This window comes from Rhinopithecus roxellana, chromosome 11 (genome assembly GCF_007565055.1).
Source record: "Rhinopithecus roxellana isolate Shanxi Qingling chromosome 11, ASM756505v1, whole genome shotgun sequence".
NCBI classification, from domain to species: Eukaryota; Metazoa; Chordata; class Mammalia; order Primates; family Cercopithecidae; genus Rhinopithecus; species Rhinopithecus roxellana.
Window position 1 is genome coordinate 24,201,847 of NC_044559.1, and position 17,004 is coordinate 24,218,850.

Sequence of the window (17,004 nt, forward strand, 5' to 3'; positions counted from 1 at the left end):
CACTGCAACCTCAGCCTCCCAGGTTCAAGCGATTCTCATGCGTTAACCTCCTGAGTAGCTGGGATTACAGGTGCCCGCAACCACACCCAGCTAATTTTTGTACTTTTATAGAAGCGAGGTTTCACCACGCTGGCCAGACTAGACCCAAACTCATGACCTCAAGTGATCTGCCTGCCTCAGCTTCCCAAAGTGCTGGGATTAGAGGCATGAGCCACCATATCCGGCCCCAAAAAAGATGGTATTAAGTGAACACTGCAAGAATGTTCAGCAACTGGGACTCCTATACACTGCTAAAGAAAGTATAAAATGAAAAACATTAGCTGAGTGTGGTGGCACATGCCTGTAGTGCTAGTTACTCAGGAGGCTAAAATGAGAAGACAGTTTGAGCCCAGGAGTTTGAGGTTGCAGTGAGCCATGATCATGCCACTGTACTCCAGCCTGGGCAACAGAGTGAGACCTGTCTCCAAAAAAGAAAAAGAAAAAAAGAAAAACAGTTGTATAGATTTTACTAAAGTGTCTTAGTCCATTTATGGCGCTATAATGGAATACCTGAGGGTGGGTAATTAATAATTAAAAAAAGGTTTATTTGGCTCACAGTTCTGCAGGCTGTACAAGAAGCATGGTGCTAGCATCTGATCCTGGTGAGAGTCTCAAGCGGCTTCCACTCATGGTGGAGGGCGAAGAGGAGCTGCATGTGCAGAAATCACATGCCAAGAAAGAAACCAAAAGAGAGAGGAGGGAGGTGCCAGACTCTTAAGCAACCAGCTCTGGCAGGAACTAATGGAGCGAGAACTCACTCATTTCCAAAAGGATGGCACCAAGCCCTTCATGAGGAATGCACCTCCATAATCCAAACACCTCCCACCAGGCCCCACCTCCAACACTGGAGATCAAATTTCAACACGAGACTTGGTGGGGCCAAACAAGCTATATTCAAACCATAGCATAAAGCTAAACATTTTCATACCCCATGACCCAGCAATTCCATTCTCAGGTACATACTCAACAGAAACATGTACATATGTTTACGGAAAGACATGTACAAAATTATTTACAATAGCATAATTTAAAGTAGCCAAAAACTGGAAATAACCCAAATGTCCATCAAAAACAGAATGACTAATCTGAATGATTAATCACAGTGGAATACATTAACAAGCATAAACACACCATACCTCCCACAAAAACCTGAGTGAATCATCTTACAAACAATATGGGACAAAAGATACCAGACACCAACGAATACACCCTGGAATGATTCCATTTAGATGAGCTTACATACCAATAACAGTAAAACTAATCTATAGATACTATAAGGGAGTGATTTCCCTTGGGAGTAGGGAGTTAGTAACCAAAGCGGGCATGAAGGCAACTTGTGGAGTACTGGCAAAGTTCTACTCCCGATCTAGATAATGGTTACGCAGATGTGTTCACTAGGTAAAAACTCACTGAGTTATACATAATTATTTGTACATATTAAAAATATGTATTTGTATATATATTTTACTTTAGTAAAAAAGTTCACATTAACTCATAAAGTACACTCAAACATTCTTCTTAAATATAGATCTCGGCTGGGCGCAGTGGCTCACGCCTGTAATCCCAGCACTTTGGGAGGCTGAGGCGGGTGGATCACGAGGTCAAGAGATAAGAGACCAACCTGGCCAACATGGTGAAACCCTGTCTCTACTAAAAATACAAAAATTAGCTGGGCATGGTGGTGTGAGCATGTAGTCCCAGATACTCGGGAGGCTGAGGCAGGAGAATCACTTGAACCTGGGAGGTAGAGGATGCAGTGAGCCAAGAACACGGCACTGCACTCCAGCCTGGGCAACAGAGTGAGACTCCATCTCAGAACAAAACAAAACAAAACAAAATATATATATATATATATATATATATATATATATATATATATATGTATATGTATATGTATATATAAAACTAGATTAAGTCCAAACTCCCTGAGCCTCCAATTTATATTTTCCTTCTTATCTGCTATGCTCAAATAATACCTATCTACCCACCTATAACTCACTGCACCTGCCCAACTTCTGATCTCCTGGCCTTTACCCCAAGTTACTTCCTATTCTTGGAACTGCCCACCTCAGACACAAGTCTGTCAAAATCTACCTATTCCTCAAGGTCCAATACAAAACTTTCTTCTATAAAGCTTCTAAAAATCTCTCCAGTTAAAACTAATTTCTCCTTCCTTTAACTCAATTTACTTTTTCTATTTCCTCTCTTAAATTCTATAGTACTTTGTGCCACTATTTTAGCACTTAACAAAGTGTGCCTTAAGAGATATTTATAAATGCCTATCTCATTAGATTGTGAAACTCTAGAGAAGTTTTATTCAACTTTGTATCTTCACCCCCCTATTCCCCCATAATGTCTTCCCCTATATGTAACAATGCTTTGCAATCAGTTCATGCTCACATTTTTTATCAAATTACATTACAGGTACACTATCATGACCTCTCTTTGTCAACCCACTGATTTTTTTTCCTATACTTTATTGCCAAGTACTACTTAACAGAAAATGTGGTACTCCAGCACAATTTAGGATCATACAATCCTAAATTTCCTATGAAAACCTTGAATACATAAAGGGGTTTCATGGTGTAAAATGACAATTAACCCCTTACTTATACATGGCAATTTAGAATTTAACATGAACTGAAAGGAAAAACAGAGAGAGACCCTTTTTAAGTAGGTAAAATTAACAATAGCCCATTTTCTGCTTAAGAAAACTAGAGCTCAGGGTGAGGAGTCTGTTCAAGCAGCCACTGTCAGCCCACTGGCCAGTACACTTGCTACAATGTAGTCCGTGATCATTTTGCATTATAAATGCATATACTCAATATACTAAATTTTACTTTTTAAGATTATGATATATATTCACTGTAGAAAATCTATAAAACATTAAAGAATTTAAAAAAAAAGAAGGCTGAGCATGGTGGCTCACACCTGTAATCCCAGCACTTTGGGAGGCCAAGACAGGTGGATCACTTGAGGTCAGGAGTATGAGACCAGCCTGGCCAACATGGTGAAACTCCATCTCTAATAAAAATACAAAAATTAGCCAGGTGTGGTGACGCACACCTGTAGTCCCAACTACTCGGGAAGCTGAGGCAGAAGAATCACTTGAACCTGGAAGGCAGAGGTTGCAGTGAGCTGAGATTGTACCACTGTATCCAGCCTGGGCAACGAGAGCGAAATTCCGTCTCAAAAAAAATAAAAACAAAAAAAATTTTAAAGAAAAAAAGAAAAAGAATTAAAAAAAAGAACTATCACCCAGCCTGGGTGACAGAGTGAGTGAGACTGTCTCAAAAAATTTTTTAAAAGGGCCAGACGCGGTGGCTCACGCCAGTAATCCCAGCACTTTGGGAGGGTGAGGCAGGCGGATCACCTGAGATCAGGAGTTTGAGACTAGCCTGACCAACATGGAAAAACCCCGTCTCTACTAAAACTACAAAATTAGCTGGGTGTGGTGGTGCATGCCTGTAATCCCAGCTACTCAGGAGGCTAAGGCAGGAGAATCACTTGAACCCAGGAGAAGGAAGTTGTGGTGACCCAAGATCACGCCATTGTACTCCAGCCTGGGCACCAAGAGCGAAACTCAGTCTCAAAAAAAATAAAAATAAAAATAAAAATAATTTTTAAAGTAAAAAAGCATTAAAGAAAAGAAATATCACCTAAGTAATGCTTTTCTGTGTATTTACTAGTATATTTTCAGAATACCATTAAATATTTTGAAATATTACCCACAAACCAGCAAGTCACAAATAACCTCGTTAACAGTTTGATATATATACAAGGATTTATGAATCTGTGCTACAAAAATATTTACCCACATGCTATAATTCCTGGATATCTGTCTCTATGACTTTTCAGCGAAAGCATGAAAGTTTTCCAGACATCTAAATATATTAGCACCAGATCTTTGCAACCTTAAGTTTAGCTGCAGTGAAGAGATGGAAAAGCTCTTAAAACTGCTAACAAGGGAGTTGTTGGGTTATCATGTATGACCTTGATACAAACTCTGTTATAGTTCAAATTCTATTACAAATGCCATTCCAGTGACATCAAGCTTATCAGTCCCAAAGACAGAAGAATAGCACTGTGGTATTGCTGAACTTCTCAGGGCATGACTGTGGAATAGTCAAGATTCTGATTATTTCTTTATGCTTTTTTTCTATATAACATGAAGAGAAGAAATCTGCTGTATTACATTGTGATTCTAGGAGCATCCAGTCAACAGGTATTATTCAGCAACCAATATGAAAAAGTACTATCAGGACAGTGCCAACAATGGAGAGCAGAGAGAAGAAAGCACAATAGTTGTCATAATAAGCATCTTACCATTCGTCTCTAAATCAACTGTACTAGATCAATGCAGTAGATTACTGTCATTGTAGTATTGTGCAAGTTACTCCCTGCCCTACTTGACTTTGGGCTTTTGACTTTGAGTAAGCCAAGTTTAAGATCATCCACTACCCAACAAACTCACAATTTCAAGAGAATAAATACCTATTGTTGTAAGACGCTGGTATTTTGTGATTCTAAACGCCAATAGCTAACTGATATGATACTATGAAAACAGTAAAGTTTTACTGCACTTTTTCGGTAATTTAATCAGGAAACCTATATGTAAACCCAGACAGTAAATCTTCCACTCTGGCCACACCACTTGACTGCTTACCTCAGAGAGACATCTGTCAAAATCTATCTATTCATCAAGATCTAATATGAAGCTTTCTTCTACAAAGCTGCTAAAGAGCTCTTCGGTTAAAACAAACTTCCCAGCCGGGCGCAGTGGCTCACACCTGTAATCCCACCACTTTGGGAGGCCGAGGTAGGCGGATCACGAGGTGAGGAGTTCAAGACCAGCCTGGCCAATACGGTGAAACCCTGTCTCTACTAAAAAATACAAAACTTAGCCAGGCGTGGCGGCACACCTGTAGTCCCAGCTACTCAGGAGGCTGAGGCAGGAGAAATGCTTGAACCCGGGAGGTGGAGATTGCAGTGAGTCGAGATTGCGCCACTGCACTCCAGTCTGGGTGACAGAGTGAGACTCCATCTCAAAACACAGCAAAACAAAAAAACGAACTTCCCCTCCCTTAAATTCTATAGCACTTTGTGCTTCTATTTTAGCATTTACCAAAGTGTGCCTTAACAGATATTAAGGAAACATGCCACCATATCCCACAGTTTTCCTGCTCTTCAAAGAGGAAGTATACCGTACCTAAGTAAGGCTCTCAAGTCAGATTGCCTGGATTTAATCTCAGGATACCTGCTAGCATGACTTTGAGCAAGTTACTTAACCTCTCTGGAATAATTTTCCTTAATGAAAAATGGGGATAATAACAATACCGATTCCACCTCACAGGATTATTGGGAGGACTAAATGAAATAATATATAGAGAGCTTAGAACAGTATATTTAGAACAGCAAATAGTAAATGCTAAATAAATATAGTCAAACCTCCGTAGCTGCAGGGAACTGGTTTCGGGATCCTCCCCACAGGATACCAAAATTCACAGATACTCACAAATCTCTTATAGTGCGTTATATTAAATGGCACATAACTTACACACATTCTCCCATATATTTTAAATCATCTCTAGGTTACATATAATACTTAATATAATGTAAATGTTATATAAGTAGTTGTTATACTGTATTGTTTTTAATTCCCACTTCTATTGTTTATTGTTTATTGTCTCTTTCTCTGAATATTTTCAATCAATGGTTAGTGGATATAGAACCCACGAATATGAGGGGCCAACTGTAATAGCTGTTAGCTATTCGTGGCTGACTGTATTAACAAAAATACAAAAAATTTCTTCTGGCTGGCCACGGTGGCTCACACCTATAATCCCAGCACTTTGGGAGGCAGAGGCAGGAGGATCACCTAAGGTCGGGAGTTCGAGACCAGCCTGACCAACATGGTGAAACCCCATCCCTACTAAAAACACAAAAATTAGCTGGGTGTGGTGGCGCGTGCCTGTAATCCCAGCTACTCAAAGGCTAAGGCAGGAAAATCATTTAAACCAGGGAGTCGGAGGTTACAGGGAGCCGAGATTGTACCACTGCACTCCAGCCTGGCGACAGAGGGAGACTCCATCTCAGGGGGAAAAAAAAAAAATCCAACTCAAAAGGTTCATCTTAGGCAGGCAGAAATTCTCTCTCCCTTAGCTCTGGGGCTTTTGCTCCCTTGCTTCCCAATCCCCACCTTGGCCACATATAAAGGTAATCCAGGAACTAGCAGGTAGTGTCTCAGAGAACAATCATATTCTTAGTTCAACAGTAATCTCAGTTATCTTTTTCACTTGGTTATCTCTAAGCCTTCTGTACAATGTTACAGCTGATCTTACAGATCTATCTCAATCAGGCTATGGGAAACTAAAAGGAATAAGCCTCAGTCTATTCTAATTATTCAGAAATTCTCCCCAAGTACAGCGTAAATATTGTGGAACACTAGTTGAAACTGTTAAGATCCAGTGGACCCTTCCCATAGAGATTTCTCCCCCGCTCCATTGCCTATTTTAGAATGCTGAGATTGATTTATTAAGGAAAAAGAAAGTTTTATTTTTATTAAGTTGTTAAACTTTGGTAAATATTTTCTATTTCATCCTCAATGGATTCTCACTATACACATTTAGAAAGGACTTCTGTGCTAAATTAAAATATTGCTGGCCAGGCGCAGTGGCTCACGCCTGTAATCCCAGCACTTACGGAGGCCGAGGCGGGTGGATCACAAGGTCAGGAGATTGAGACCATCCTGGCTAACACGGTGAAACCCTGTCTCTACTAAAAATACAAAAAATTAGCCGGGCATGGTGGCACATGCCTGCAATCCCAGCTATTCGGGAGGCTGAGGCAGGAGAACTGTTTGAACCCAGGAGGCGGAGGTTGTAGGGAACCGAGATCACGCCACTGCACTCCAGCTTGGGCAACAGATTGAGACTCCTTCTCAAAAAAAAAAAATTGCTAGAGCTGGGTATGGTGGCTCAAGCCTCTAATCCTAGCAATTTGGAAGGCTGACGCAGGAGAATCACGTGAGGCCAGGAGTTCCAGACCAGCCTGGGCAACACAGCAAGACTCCATCTCTACAAAAAAAAATAAAAAATTACCCAGGTGTGGTGGCACAAACCTGTAGTCCCAGCTACTTAGGAGGCTGAGGTAGGAGCATTGCTTCAGCCCAGGAGTTTTAGGCTGCAGTGAGCTCAACCTATTGATGGCAGAGCTGCGCCCTAATAAAATAAAATACACGCTAGAATGTAGGTGAGATTTAAAAAATATTTTAAGTTGCGAGTGGTGGCACGCACCGGTAGTCCCAGCTACTGGAGAGGACGAGGCAGAAAGATCACTTAACTCCAGCCTGAATTCAAGGCCACCCTGAGCAACAGAGCAAGCAAGATCCCATCTCTAGAGGCCAGACACAGTAGCTAATGCCTGTAATCCCAGCACTTTGGGAGGCCAAGGCAGGCGGATCACCTGAGGTCAGGAGTTCAAGAATAGCCTGGCCAACATGGTGAAACCCCGTCTACAAAAATACAAAAATTAGCCAGGCATGATGGCAGGTGCCTGTAATCCCAGCTACTTGGGAGGCTGAGACAGGAGAATCGCCTGAACCCGGGAAGCGGAGGTTGCAGTGAGTTGACATTGTGCCATTGCACTCTAGCCTGGGTGACAGGGCAAGACTCCATCTCAAAAAAAAAAAAAAAAAAAAAAAAAAGATCCCATCTCTAGGCCAGGCATAGTGACACGCCTATAATCCCATCACTTTGGGAGGCTGAGGTGGGCAGATCACCTGAGGTCAGGAGTTCAAGACCAGCCTTGGCAACACGGTGAAACCCCGTCTCTACTAAAAACACAAAACTTAGTTGGGCATGATGGCGCATGCCTGTAGTCCCAGCTACCTAGGAGGCTGAGGCACAAGAATTGCTTGAAAACAGGAGGCAAAGGCTGCAGTGAGCCGAGATTGCACCACTGTACTCCAGCCTGGGTGACAGAGTGAGACTCTGTCTCAATTAAAAGTTTTTTTTAAAAAAAAGAGATCTCGCCGGGCGCGGTGGCTCAAGCCTGTAATCCCAGCACTTTGGGAGGCCGAGACGGGCGGATCACGAGGTCAGGAGATCGAGACCATCCTGGCTAACACGGTGAAACCCCGTCTCTACCAAAAATACAAAAACTAGCCTGGCGAGGTGGCGGGCGCCTGTAGTCCCAGCTACTCGGGAGGCTGAGGCAGGAGAATGGCGTAAACCCGGGAGGCGGAGCTTGCAGTGAGCTGAGATCTGGCCATTGCACTCCAGTCCGGGCGACAGAGCGAGACTCCGCCTCAAAAAAAAAAAAAAAAAAAAGAGATCTCTTTTCAAAGTTTATTTTCTAATTTAGCAATAAATAATTTCTAAAACTACTCAAAGTAGGAGTTTTACTCCACATTTAATAATTCACTTTTGATAATTTACGAAAATCTACTATAAACATAAATTTACAAAATTAGCAAAAAGAGGCCGGACACGGCAGCTCACGCCTGTAATCTCAGCACTTTCGGAGGCCGAGGCGGGTGGATCACCTGAGGTCAGGAGTTTGAGACCAGTCTGACCAACATGGAAAAACCCTGTCTCTACCAAAAATACAAAATTAGCTGGGCGTGGTGGTGCATGCCTGCAATCCCAGCTACAGGGGAGGCTGAGGAAGGAGAATCACTTGAACCTTGGAGGCGGAGGTTACAGTGAGCTGAGATGGCACCATTGCACTCCAGCCTGGACAACAAGAGCGAAACTCCATCTAAAAACAAAAACAACAACAACAAAATTAGCCAGGTGAGGTGGCGCACGCCTGTAATTCCAGCTACTTGGGAGGCTGAGATAGGCAAATCACTTGAACCCGGGAGACAGATGTTGCAGTGAGCCCAAATTGTGCCACCGCACTCCAGTCTGGGCAACAGAGTGAAACTCAGGGTATCTCAGACAAAAAAAAAAAGAAAATTAGCAAAAAGAATTACCACTAATTTCATACCCTAATACCTATAAGAGTACCCATAAAAGAAACTGTTTGAAAGCGAATTTAAACTGGGAATAGGTAAAGTATACACACAAACTCTGACAACTTAAACTAAGAACTGGTTTCAGATGTTCATCCCACCACCTGGTAATCAATTTCACTGATGTAAAGAAAATTCCATTACAGTAAAACATCTCACAATTCATTTTAAAATGTAATCTGTGTTTAGATACCTATGGTTTTTGAAGTAATTAAGCAAGCTTACTGAATCACATTAATTCACCCAGTATTATGTCTACAATGACATCATTAAGGGAAGTCATGCAGGAGATCATGTCAGTGCCTTCCAAAGTTAACCTCAAAAAAAGAGATGCCTCCTAAACATTCCTAGCATTATGACCCACAAACTTGGCTGATACTATTTTTATTTTTAGCCTGAACATCCAACTAGCATAGCACCTATGGTAGCAAGTCTCAAAAGGTGGCCCCCAGCAATTCCCCCTTCCCTGTTTATGCATGCCACCCTTCCTATCAATAAGTAGAGATTATTTCTCCTTCCTCTGTAGTCGGCCTTGACTGGCTTTGACCCACAGTGACATTCCTGGACTTCCAAATCTAGGATTTAGAAGACTGGCAGTCTCTACTTCCTGTCGCCTGGAATGTCCTTTCTTAGAACCTTGCCACCACACTTTAAGGAAATTCAAGCAGCCACGTAGAGAAAGGCCCATATAGAGGAGAACTGAAGGTCTTTAGGCCCAGCTGAACTTTCAACCAGTGGCTAGCCATGTGAATGCGGCCACTCTGAACATTCCAACCACGCCCACACCTCAGCCAATACCAAGTGAAGCAGAAAAACCATCAGACTTGAGGGGAAAAATAAATCTTTTTTTTAACCTAAGTTTTGAGGTGGTTTATTAAACAGCAAATATTTACCCTTTATACTGTTTCACTTATCACCTCTACAAATAAAACTTATACACATTCTAAAATTATTTCATCCATTTCAAGCTACTCTACTTGATTCTGGGATTGGCTGGACAAGAATATATTTATCCTGTTTTTAAAAATAAACATGGCTCAGCAAGGTAGCTCACGCCTGTAATCCCAAACTGGGAGGCCAAGGCAGGAGGATCCCTTGAGCTCAGGAGTTCAAAACCAACCCTGTCAACAAAGGGAGACCCTCATTCTCTACAAAAAGAAAAAAGAAAAAAGAAAAACAGCCAGCAAAGTGGCGTGTGCCTGTAGCCACTTGAGAGGCAAAGGCAGGAGGATCACGTGAGCCTGGGAGTTTGAGGCTGCAGCAAGCTGTGACTGCACTCTAGCCTGGGCAACATAGCAAAACCCTGTCTCAAAGGTGAAAACAAAAATAAAGTTCAAATTCCTCCTCAGTATGTCTTTCCACCCCCTATCTTAAATGTGCGTGCAAGCGCACGGGTGTGTGTGTGTTTGGGGGCCTATATTCCCTTAATCATTTTCATTTCTCTTCTTAGGCTCTCTTCAAGTTTCCGTTTATACTTTTGTTAACCAAAAAAGTACTAAGAAAGGTCCTTGAGAACCTGCTAAAGCTGAATGAGAGACATTAGCACATAAGTTAATGTAAACGGTTGCTTTCAATACCATTTATTTGTTTTTAAAAGTTAAACATTCTGCTTAAACTATTTAAGATAAGCTTTAAGTCTCGATCATGGGTGAATTATGGTCATCTCTGAATCAGCAGTCTTACTAATAGGATTTTATTGTAAAATTATTTATCAAGGCACATTAGTATAGCAATGAGCAAATTTGTGAGAGTATCCATTTCATTTTGTCATTTTAAACTAATTTTACATTTGTTTAAATCATGACATCTGTATCTGTATAAAAGTTGTCATTAGTGATTCATAATTAAGGGAAAGGTTAAGACCAGAACAAAGCCAGATAGTAACAAAAATGTGCGTTTGATTAAAAGGATAGTTCTTCCATGTGTACTGTGCACTCATTATTTGATGCCAGCTCAAATATCTTCTTTTTTTTTTTTTGGAGACAGAGTCTCGCTCTGTTGCCCAGGCTGGAGTGCAATGGCACGATCTCAGCTCACTGCAACCTCTGCCTCCTGGATTCAAGTGATTCTCCTGCCTCAGCCTCCCAAGTAGCTGGAACTACAGGTGCGCACCACCACACCCGGCTAATTTTTGTATTTTTAGTAGAGATGGGGTTTCACCATGTTGCCCAGGATGGTCTCGATCTCCCGACTTCGTGTTCCACCCGCCTCAGCCTCCCAAAGTGCGGGAATTACAAGCATGAGCCACCGTGCCCCGCCAATATATTCCTTTCTTAAAATTGACTCTGAATAAACCGACACGTTATAGCAGGGTAAATGGCACCAAAAGGAAGTTGTGACTTACTCAGATTCATAAGACTGTTACTGCACTGAAAGAGAATACCCAATTTCAAACTCTCCATTCTGTTTCTTTTATTAAGGTGTCATTCTGGTGACCCTATTCTAGTTGACCTTCTCTCAAACAGCAGCCAAAACAGCAGGTAAGGTCAATAATGAAAGTAACTAAAATTAAAAGAAAAAATTGGCTTCTCCCTATGGAAACTAATTCAAGATTAGTAATGTGTGGTGCCCTAAAAGCTGCAACTACTACATGGTCATCTCCAAGTCCACTTTAACTCAACCAGGAGGCCATTATCAAAACATAACTCACTGGTACAAAGCACAGATTAAGTAGCTGAGAATGTTACTAGGCTGAAGTCTAACCGAGAGTAAAAAGGATGATCTCATGTCTCTTTATGATCTGTAAATCACATTATTCCATAAATCTGACACAAGCGTCAGGATTAGGATTGAGTCAACCCTCTGCTGGGCGCTGCAGCTCACATCTGAAATCTCACCACTTTGGGAGGCCAAAGTGGGCGGATCACAAGGTCAGGAAATGAGACCATCCTGGCCAACATGGTGAAACCCCGTCTCTACTAAAAATTAGACGGGTGTGGTGGCCTGCACCTGTAGTTCTAGCTACTCAGGAGGCTGAGGCAGGAGACTCGCTTGAACCCAGGAGGCGGAGGCTGCACCACTGCACTCCAGCCTGGGCGATGGAGCGAGACTCCGTCTCAAAAGAAAAAAAAAAAAAAAGGCCGGGCGCGGTGGCTCAAGCCTGTAATTCCAGCACTCTGGGAGGCCGAGACGGGTGGATCACGAGGTCAGGAGATCGAGACCATCCTGGCTAACACGGTGAAACCCCGTCTCTACTAAAAAATACAAAAAACTAGCCGGGCGAGGTGGCGGGCACCTGTAGTCCCAGCTACTCAGGAGGCTGAGGCAGGAGAATGGCATGAACCCGGGAGGCGGAGCTTGCAGTGAGCTGAGATCCGACCACTGCACTCCAGCCTGGGCGACAGAGAGAGACTCCGTCTCAAAAAAAAAAAAAGAAAAGAAAAGAAAAAAAAAAGGATTCAACCCTCTAGGAAAACAAAAATAAGCAGTAACAGTTTTTTGACTTAATCTAATAACTTTCACTTACTTCTGAAGTCCAGTAAAATTTCAAGGTCTCTTCTTCATATTTAGAATTTTAATGTTGGGCAGAAATCCAAGAACCTTCTTCAGGCTCAGTGAAATTTTTTTAACGATACCCTTGAACTTTAGGTGTTTTTGAAAACACTAATGCAAAATAAAGTTTTAGTGAATTTGATTAGTTTCCAAAAAAGTATTCTTATAAATGGGGCAGTTTAAAGCCTAAAATTCAATTTCGTTAGTATCCATGTTTATCTGGATTTGTTATGGTATTTTAGGCAAAGATACAAAATAACTATTTTTTTAAGCAAAGGAGTAAGATTTGGAGTGACAAGTCACAGTAACTTCTGAAAAGGCAAGACTTGACTGCAAATAATATCAACGTCCCTAAGGCCACCTGTTAAGCTTAAAGTCTATGCATTCCATCATTCTTTAGTCGTAACCATAAAGTCTGGTTTCACACCTAGGAAATACAAAAAGTATCAGATTAAAAGCATCAAATATCAGACTATACAAGTTTGCCAAAGATAAGCATAGCAAAAAGAAAAGCGTGATACAAAGTTAAAGAAATATGTTCCAAGGGATTTAAACACACCCACAAAATCCAATCTTTGCTCACACTGTGCTTCAACCTAAAAGTGACGGGTAACCACAAATACTGACTTATCCCTGACTTACTTCCCTCTAACTACCTCCAACCTTTTTATCTCCTAAATTTCTCAACTGATCTCATCACTTCTTATGGGTCTTTGCAACTCTCATCTCCGCGGCCTTTCCTTTCCCAGAAAATGATACAAAGCACCTGGCCTCCACATTTTACGGTCCCACAATTTACCTTTAAATTTTGTTTTGCTTACCCTATTAGATACTCATTTTGACCCAATCTCCTGTACCCATGTTTCCCTGACCAATCTGCCTCTTAATTTTCATCACCTTTTCCTTACTATAGTATTTAGCTTCTCCTTTCAAAGTAGCGTTATATACCTCCCTCCCTGACATTTGTAATTCTAGCTTACAGTCAACACCCTTTTCCCCTCCCAGGGACTGTCATTATAGCCCTAGGTCCTCATTCCCAGTCCTTATCTTCCTTGAGGCCTCTTCCCTTCCAGAGTTTGTCAACAGTAGTTTGGCCAAGCTGGGATTCCACCCTCAAGGCAAAGGCTATCCTCCCTCCCTCATTCTACAAAACTATAAGCCTCTCACCAGCCCTAGCGTTCCCTCCTCCACCCTTAAATCCATCTGCATCCAGCCCTGCCCGTTCCCCTCTACCTACCATATGTCTTCACTCTATCCCGCGCTCCCCTTCCCCAGTCCTGAATGCACCTCCTCTCCAGGGCCTTACCGGTAACCCTGACACTGGGAAGGCCCCGCCAGCGGCCTCACGGCGTTTCTCCACAGAGCTTCCTCCGCTCTTCAGTAACAGTCCCCACGCCCCTTTCCCTCCAGGGCCCCGCGCGCCGCTTGGAGCCCCCTCCTCGATTAAGCTTCCGCTGTCACTTGGCCTCTCATCCACAAGATGGCGGAGCTGCTGCCCCCACCCTGGGTCCGCTCCGCAACCCCTAGCCTCCTTTCTGGAGCTCCCATCCCTTGCCTCCAGCTGCCCCGCCGCCAGCCTCGGCCCAGGGTCCCGCTGCCCGGTCCCGCAGTGGGCGGGCGGCACAGGCCCGAGCTCAACGACGCCGCCAACGCCAGCGCCTCCGCCGTTCCCCGGCCTCCACCGTCTCCTCACCATAAACTTGAGTGCTTTCTCTTGCAGCACCGCCTCGGCCGGGTCCATAATCGCCAAGGCCACTGGGTCCGCTCTCCGCCGGGGCCGCCCCTTTGGTGCCAGGCCGCAGCCAACGCAGTGCCCAGATCCCGCCTCCTCTTCCTTCCCCCCGCCCTCTCTTACCTCTCAGGCACAGGCTTAGGGGCCAAGGAGAATCGGCTTTCTCGGTGCGCAGGCGAAAGCCCACTGGCTCACGGGATTTGTAGTTCTGGAGCTTCCCGCAGAAAAAAACTGACGCTACGCGGTGAACCGCAACTCCCACAGTTCACTGCGGCAGCGTTGCGGTTGCCCACAAGCCAGATTTAGATAACTTGCCATTAAGAATAGGAAATTGGCTGATGGGAATTGTAGTTTACAGCCTCTAAGGATGAGAAACGGGAGGGGCACGGGTGTCTCCGTGGTTACCGAGCGACGCCAGTAGCGGCTTGCCTGGCATTTGTTATCAAGATGGCGACCAATGCCTTACCTGTAGCCCAAATACTAAGAAAAACTGTGGCAAGAATCAGGGGTCCTAGGGCCTGCCTAACTGTGGTTTTAGGGAGCTGAACGTCCCCAAATTTCATATATCTGGCGTCTGCAGTTTTGCGATCCAGAGTAGCTGGGCCAATGGGCACCAGGCAGCAGCTCACAGACCAATGCAGAATTTCAAGGTCCTCCTAAGCTATCGCCACCCACACTTCTCCCAAGGAATCTTTTCTTCCCTACAGCAAGTCAGGGCCAAATAGAACTCGGCTCAAGAAATTCTTGGTGTTGAGAGTTCAAAAAGCGCATAGCTTGCTATTGCTAACTGTGGGATATAAGCCCTGCACTACGGGTCAAACAGGTACTTACAAAAGTCCTTCAACGGTGTAATATAATGGCCTCCAGCAAACAAAGCATATAAGTATTTTCTTTGGCCTGAAAAGGTACAATATGGGTTTATTTTGTAAATTGGGTCTACCTTAGGAGGAGAAAACTCTAGGGTTCGGTTAAAAGTGACCTAGGGCCAGGCACGGTGACTGACACTTGTAATCCCAGCACTTTGGGAGGCCGTGGCGGGTGGATCACCTGAGGTCAGGAGTTCGAGACGAGCCTGGCCAACATGGAGAAACCCCCGTCTCTACTAAAACTACAAAAATTAGCCGGGCCTGGTGGCACACGCCTGTAATCCAAGCTACTCGGCAGGCTGAGGTATGAGAATTGCTTGAACCCGGGAGGCAGAGGTTGCAGTGAGCCGAGATCACGCTACTGCACTCCAGCCTGGGCAACAGAGCCAGACTCTGTCTAAAAAAAAAAAAGTGAGTTAGATTGTGACAGCCTTGTACAAAATATCTGAATTTATAAAATAATTGAACTAGGAAAATACTTTTTCACTTATAGGAAAAATCTCCATTTTAAACCATCTTATTCATTCAGTCATCCAACAAATAGTAAGCATATAACCGTGTGCAGACATCATCTCAAGAAGTAGGGATTTATCACTACTTGGGTGGCTAAAATCTCAGACTTCACCCCCATACAATTAATCTGTGTAACCAAAAACCACTTGTACCCCAAAAACTATTGAAATAAAAATAAAATTAATTAGACAAAAAGAAAAAGAAAAGGGGATTCATTGATGAACAAGACAGACCCAATTATTTCTTCGTGGCGCTTACTCTTTCACTCTGTTGATACCTTGTCCTAGCCCCTATGTCCACAAAACTCAGGATGATACTTAATACATAATAGGCTTTCAGTTAATAAAAAGTTTTGCTCTTGAATTTAAAAAAAAAAATTCTAGAGCCGGGCACGGTGGCTCAAGCCTGTAATCCCAGCACTTTGGGAGGCTTGAGGACGATCGATCACAGGTCAGGAGATCGAACCCATCCTGGCTACATGGTTGCACCAGCATTCAAGATTCCGGCACGAAAGCGGCGCGGGTTCGAGTCCGTATATAACAATCCCCAAAAACTCACAGGCCCTGCAACCCAGGGACCACTCCATCTGCTCCCGAGAAAGCGGATGGCCACGTAAGAGCTTGGGGAAAGAAGAAGACTACCAATGACTCAAAGATGCTAGGACTTGTCATCTACGACTGCCTTGTCATTACCTAGAGTCGCGTTAAAGGCGTCTTTGGTACCTGACTGGATCTATCCGGACAGACTTGTGAATAGTGAACCTGGAGGGCAGGAGACTGGAGTGAGCGGAGATCCGCCACTGCCACTCCATCCCGGGGACCAGCGCGACGTCCCCGTCTCAAAAAAAAAAAAAAAAAAAAAATTCTACACAAGTGCAAAATGGGAGAAGACTTCAAACGCATTCATATGAAAACTAAACTAGCTGGAAGTTTTCAGAGGACTAAGGCAGTAACATGATGGAGTCACAAAAAATAAATAAATAAATACATAAATAAATAAACAAACTAAAAGATGAGGTGTGTTGATGGTGCAGCCACTGGAAAAGAGTATTCCAGGCAAAGGTAACTGCATTTTGGTGATTGATTCTGAGAACCAAAACAAGGTCAGTGGGACTTTAGAGGAAGAGTGACCTAGATCAGACTGCAGAAGAGTATGGGGCTCTATAGGTAAGCCATTATTTAGGCGGCATAAACTGGTCAGATGAGAATCATCTGACTGCTTTCTACTGATCAGGGGCCTTGTCTTACCAGCTATAAAATACCTTGACTTTCACTCAAGCTTATAGGCCAAGTTAAGGCATTTGGACTGTATCCTGATACGTGTGACGAAACTACTGACAGATTTTT

General features: G+C 43.3%; 1 protein-coding gene across 2 annotated transcripts in view; it reads right to left on the reverse strand.

The window, feature by feature from the left end:
* Positions 1-14,393, reverse strand: part of BTRC (beta-transducin repeat containing E3 ubiquitin protein ligase) — a 202,300-nt gene extending 187,907 nt beyond the window's left edge. Inside the window, exon 1 of one of the 2 annotated variants that reach the window (XM_010356122.2) lies at positions 14,241-14,390. In XM_010356122.2, the coding sequence (XP_010354424.1) occupies positions 14,241-14,288 (48 nt within the window). In that variant the 5' untranslated portion in view covers positions 14,289-14,390. Of the gene's footprint in view, positions 1-14,240 lie in introns of both variants that reach the window. The other variant, XM_010356124.2, reaches the window with a different exon arrangement.
* Positions 14,394-17,004: the final 2,611 nt, after the last annotated feature.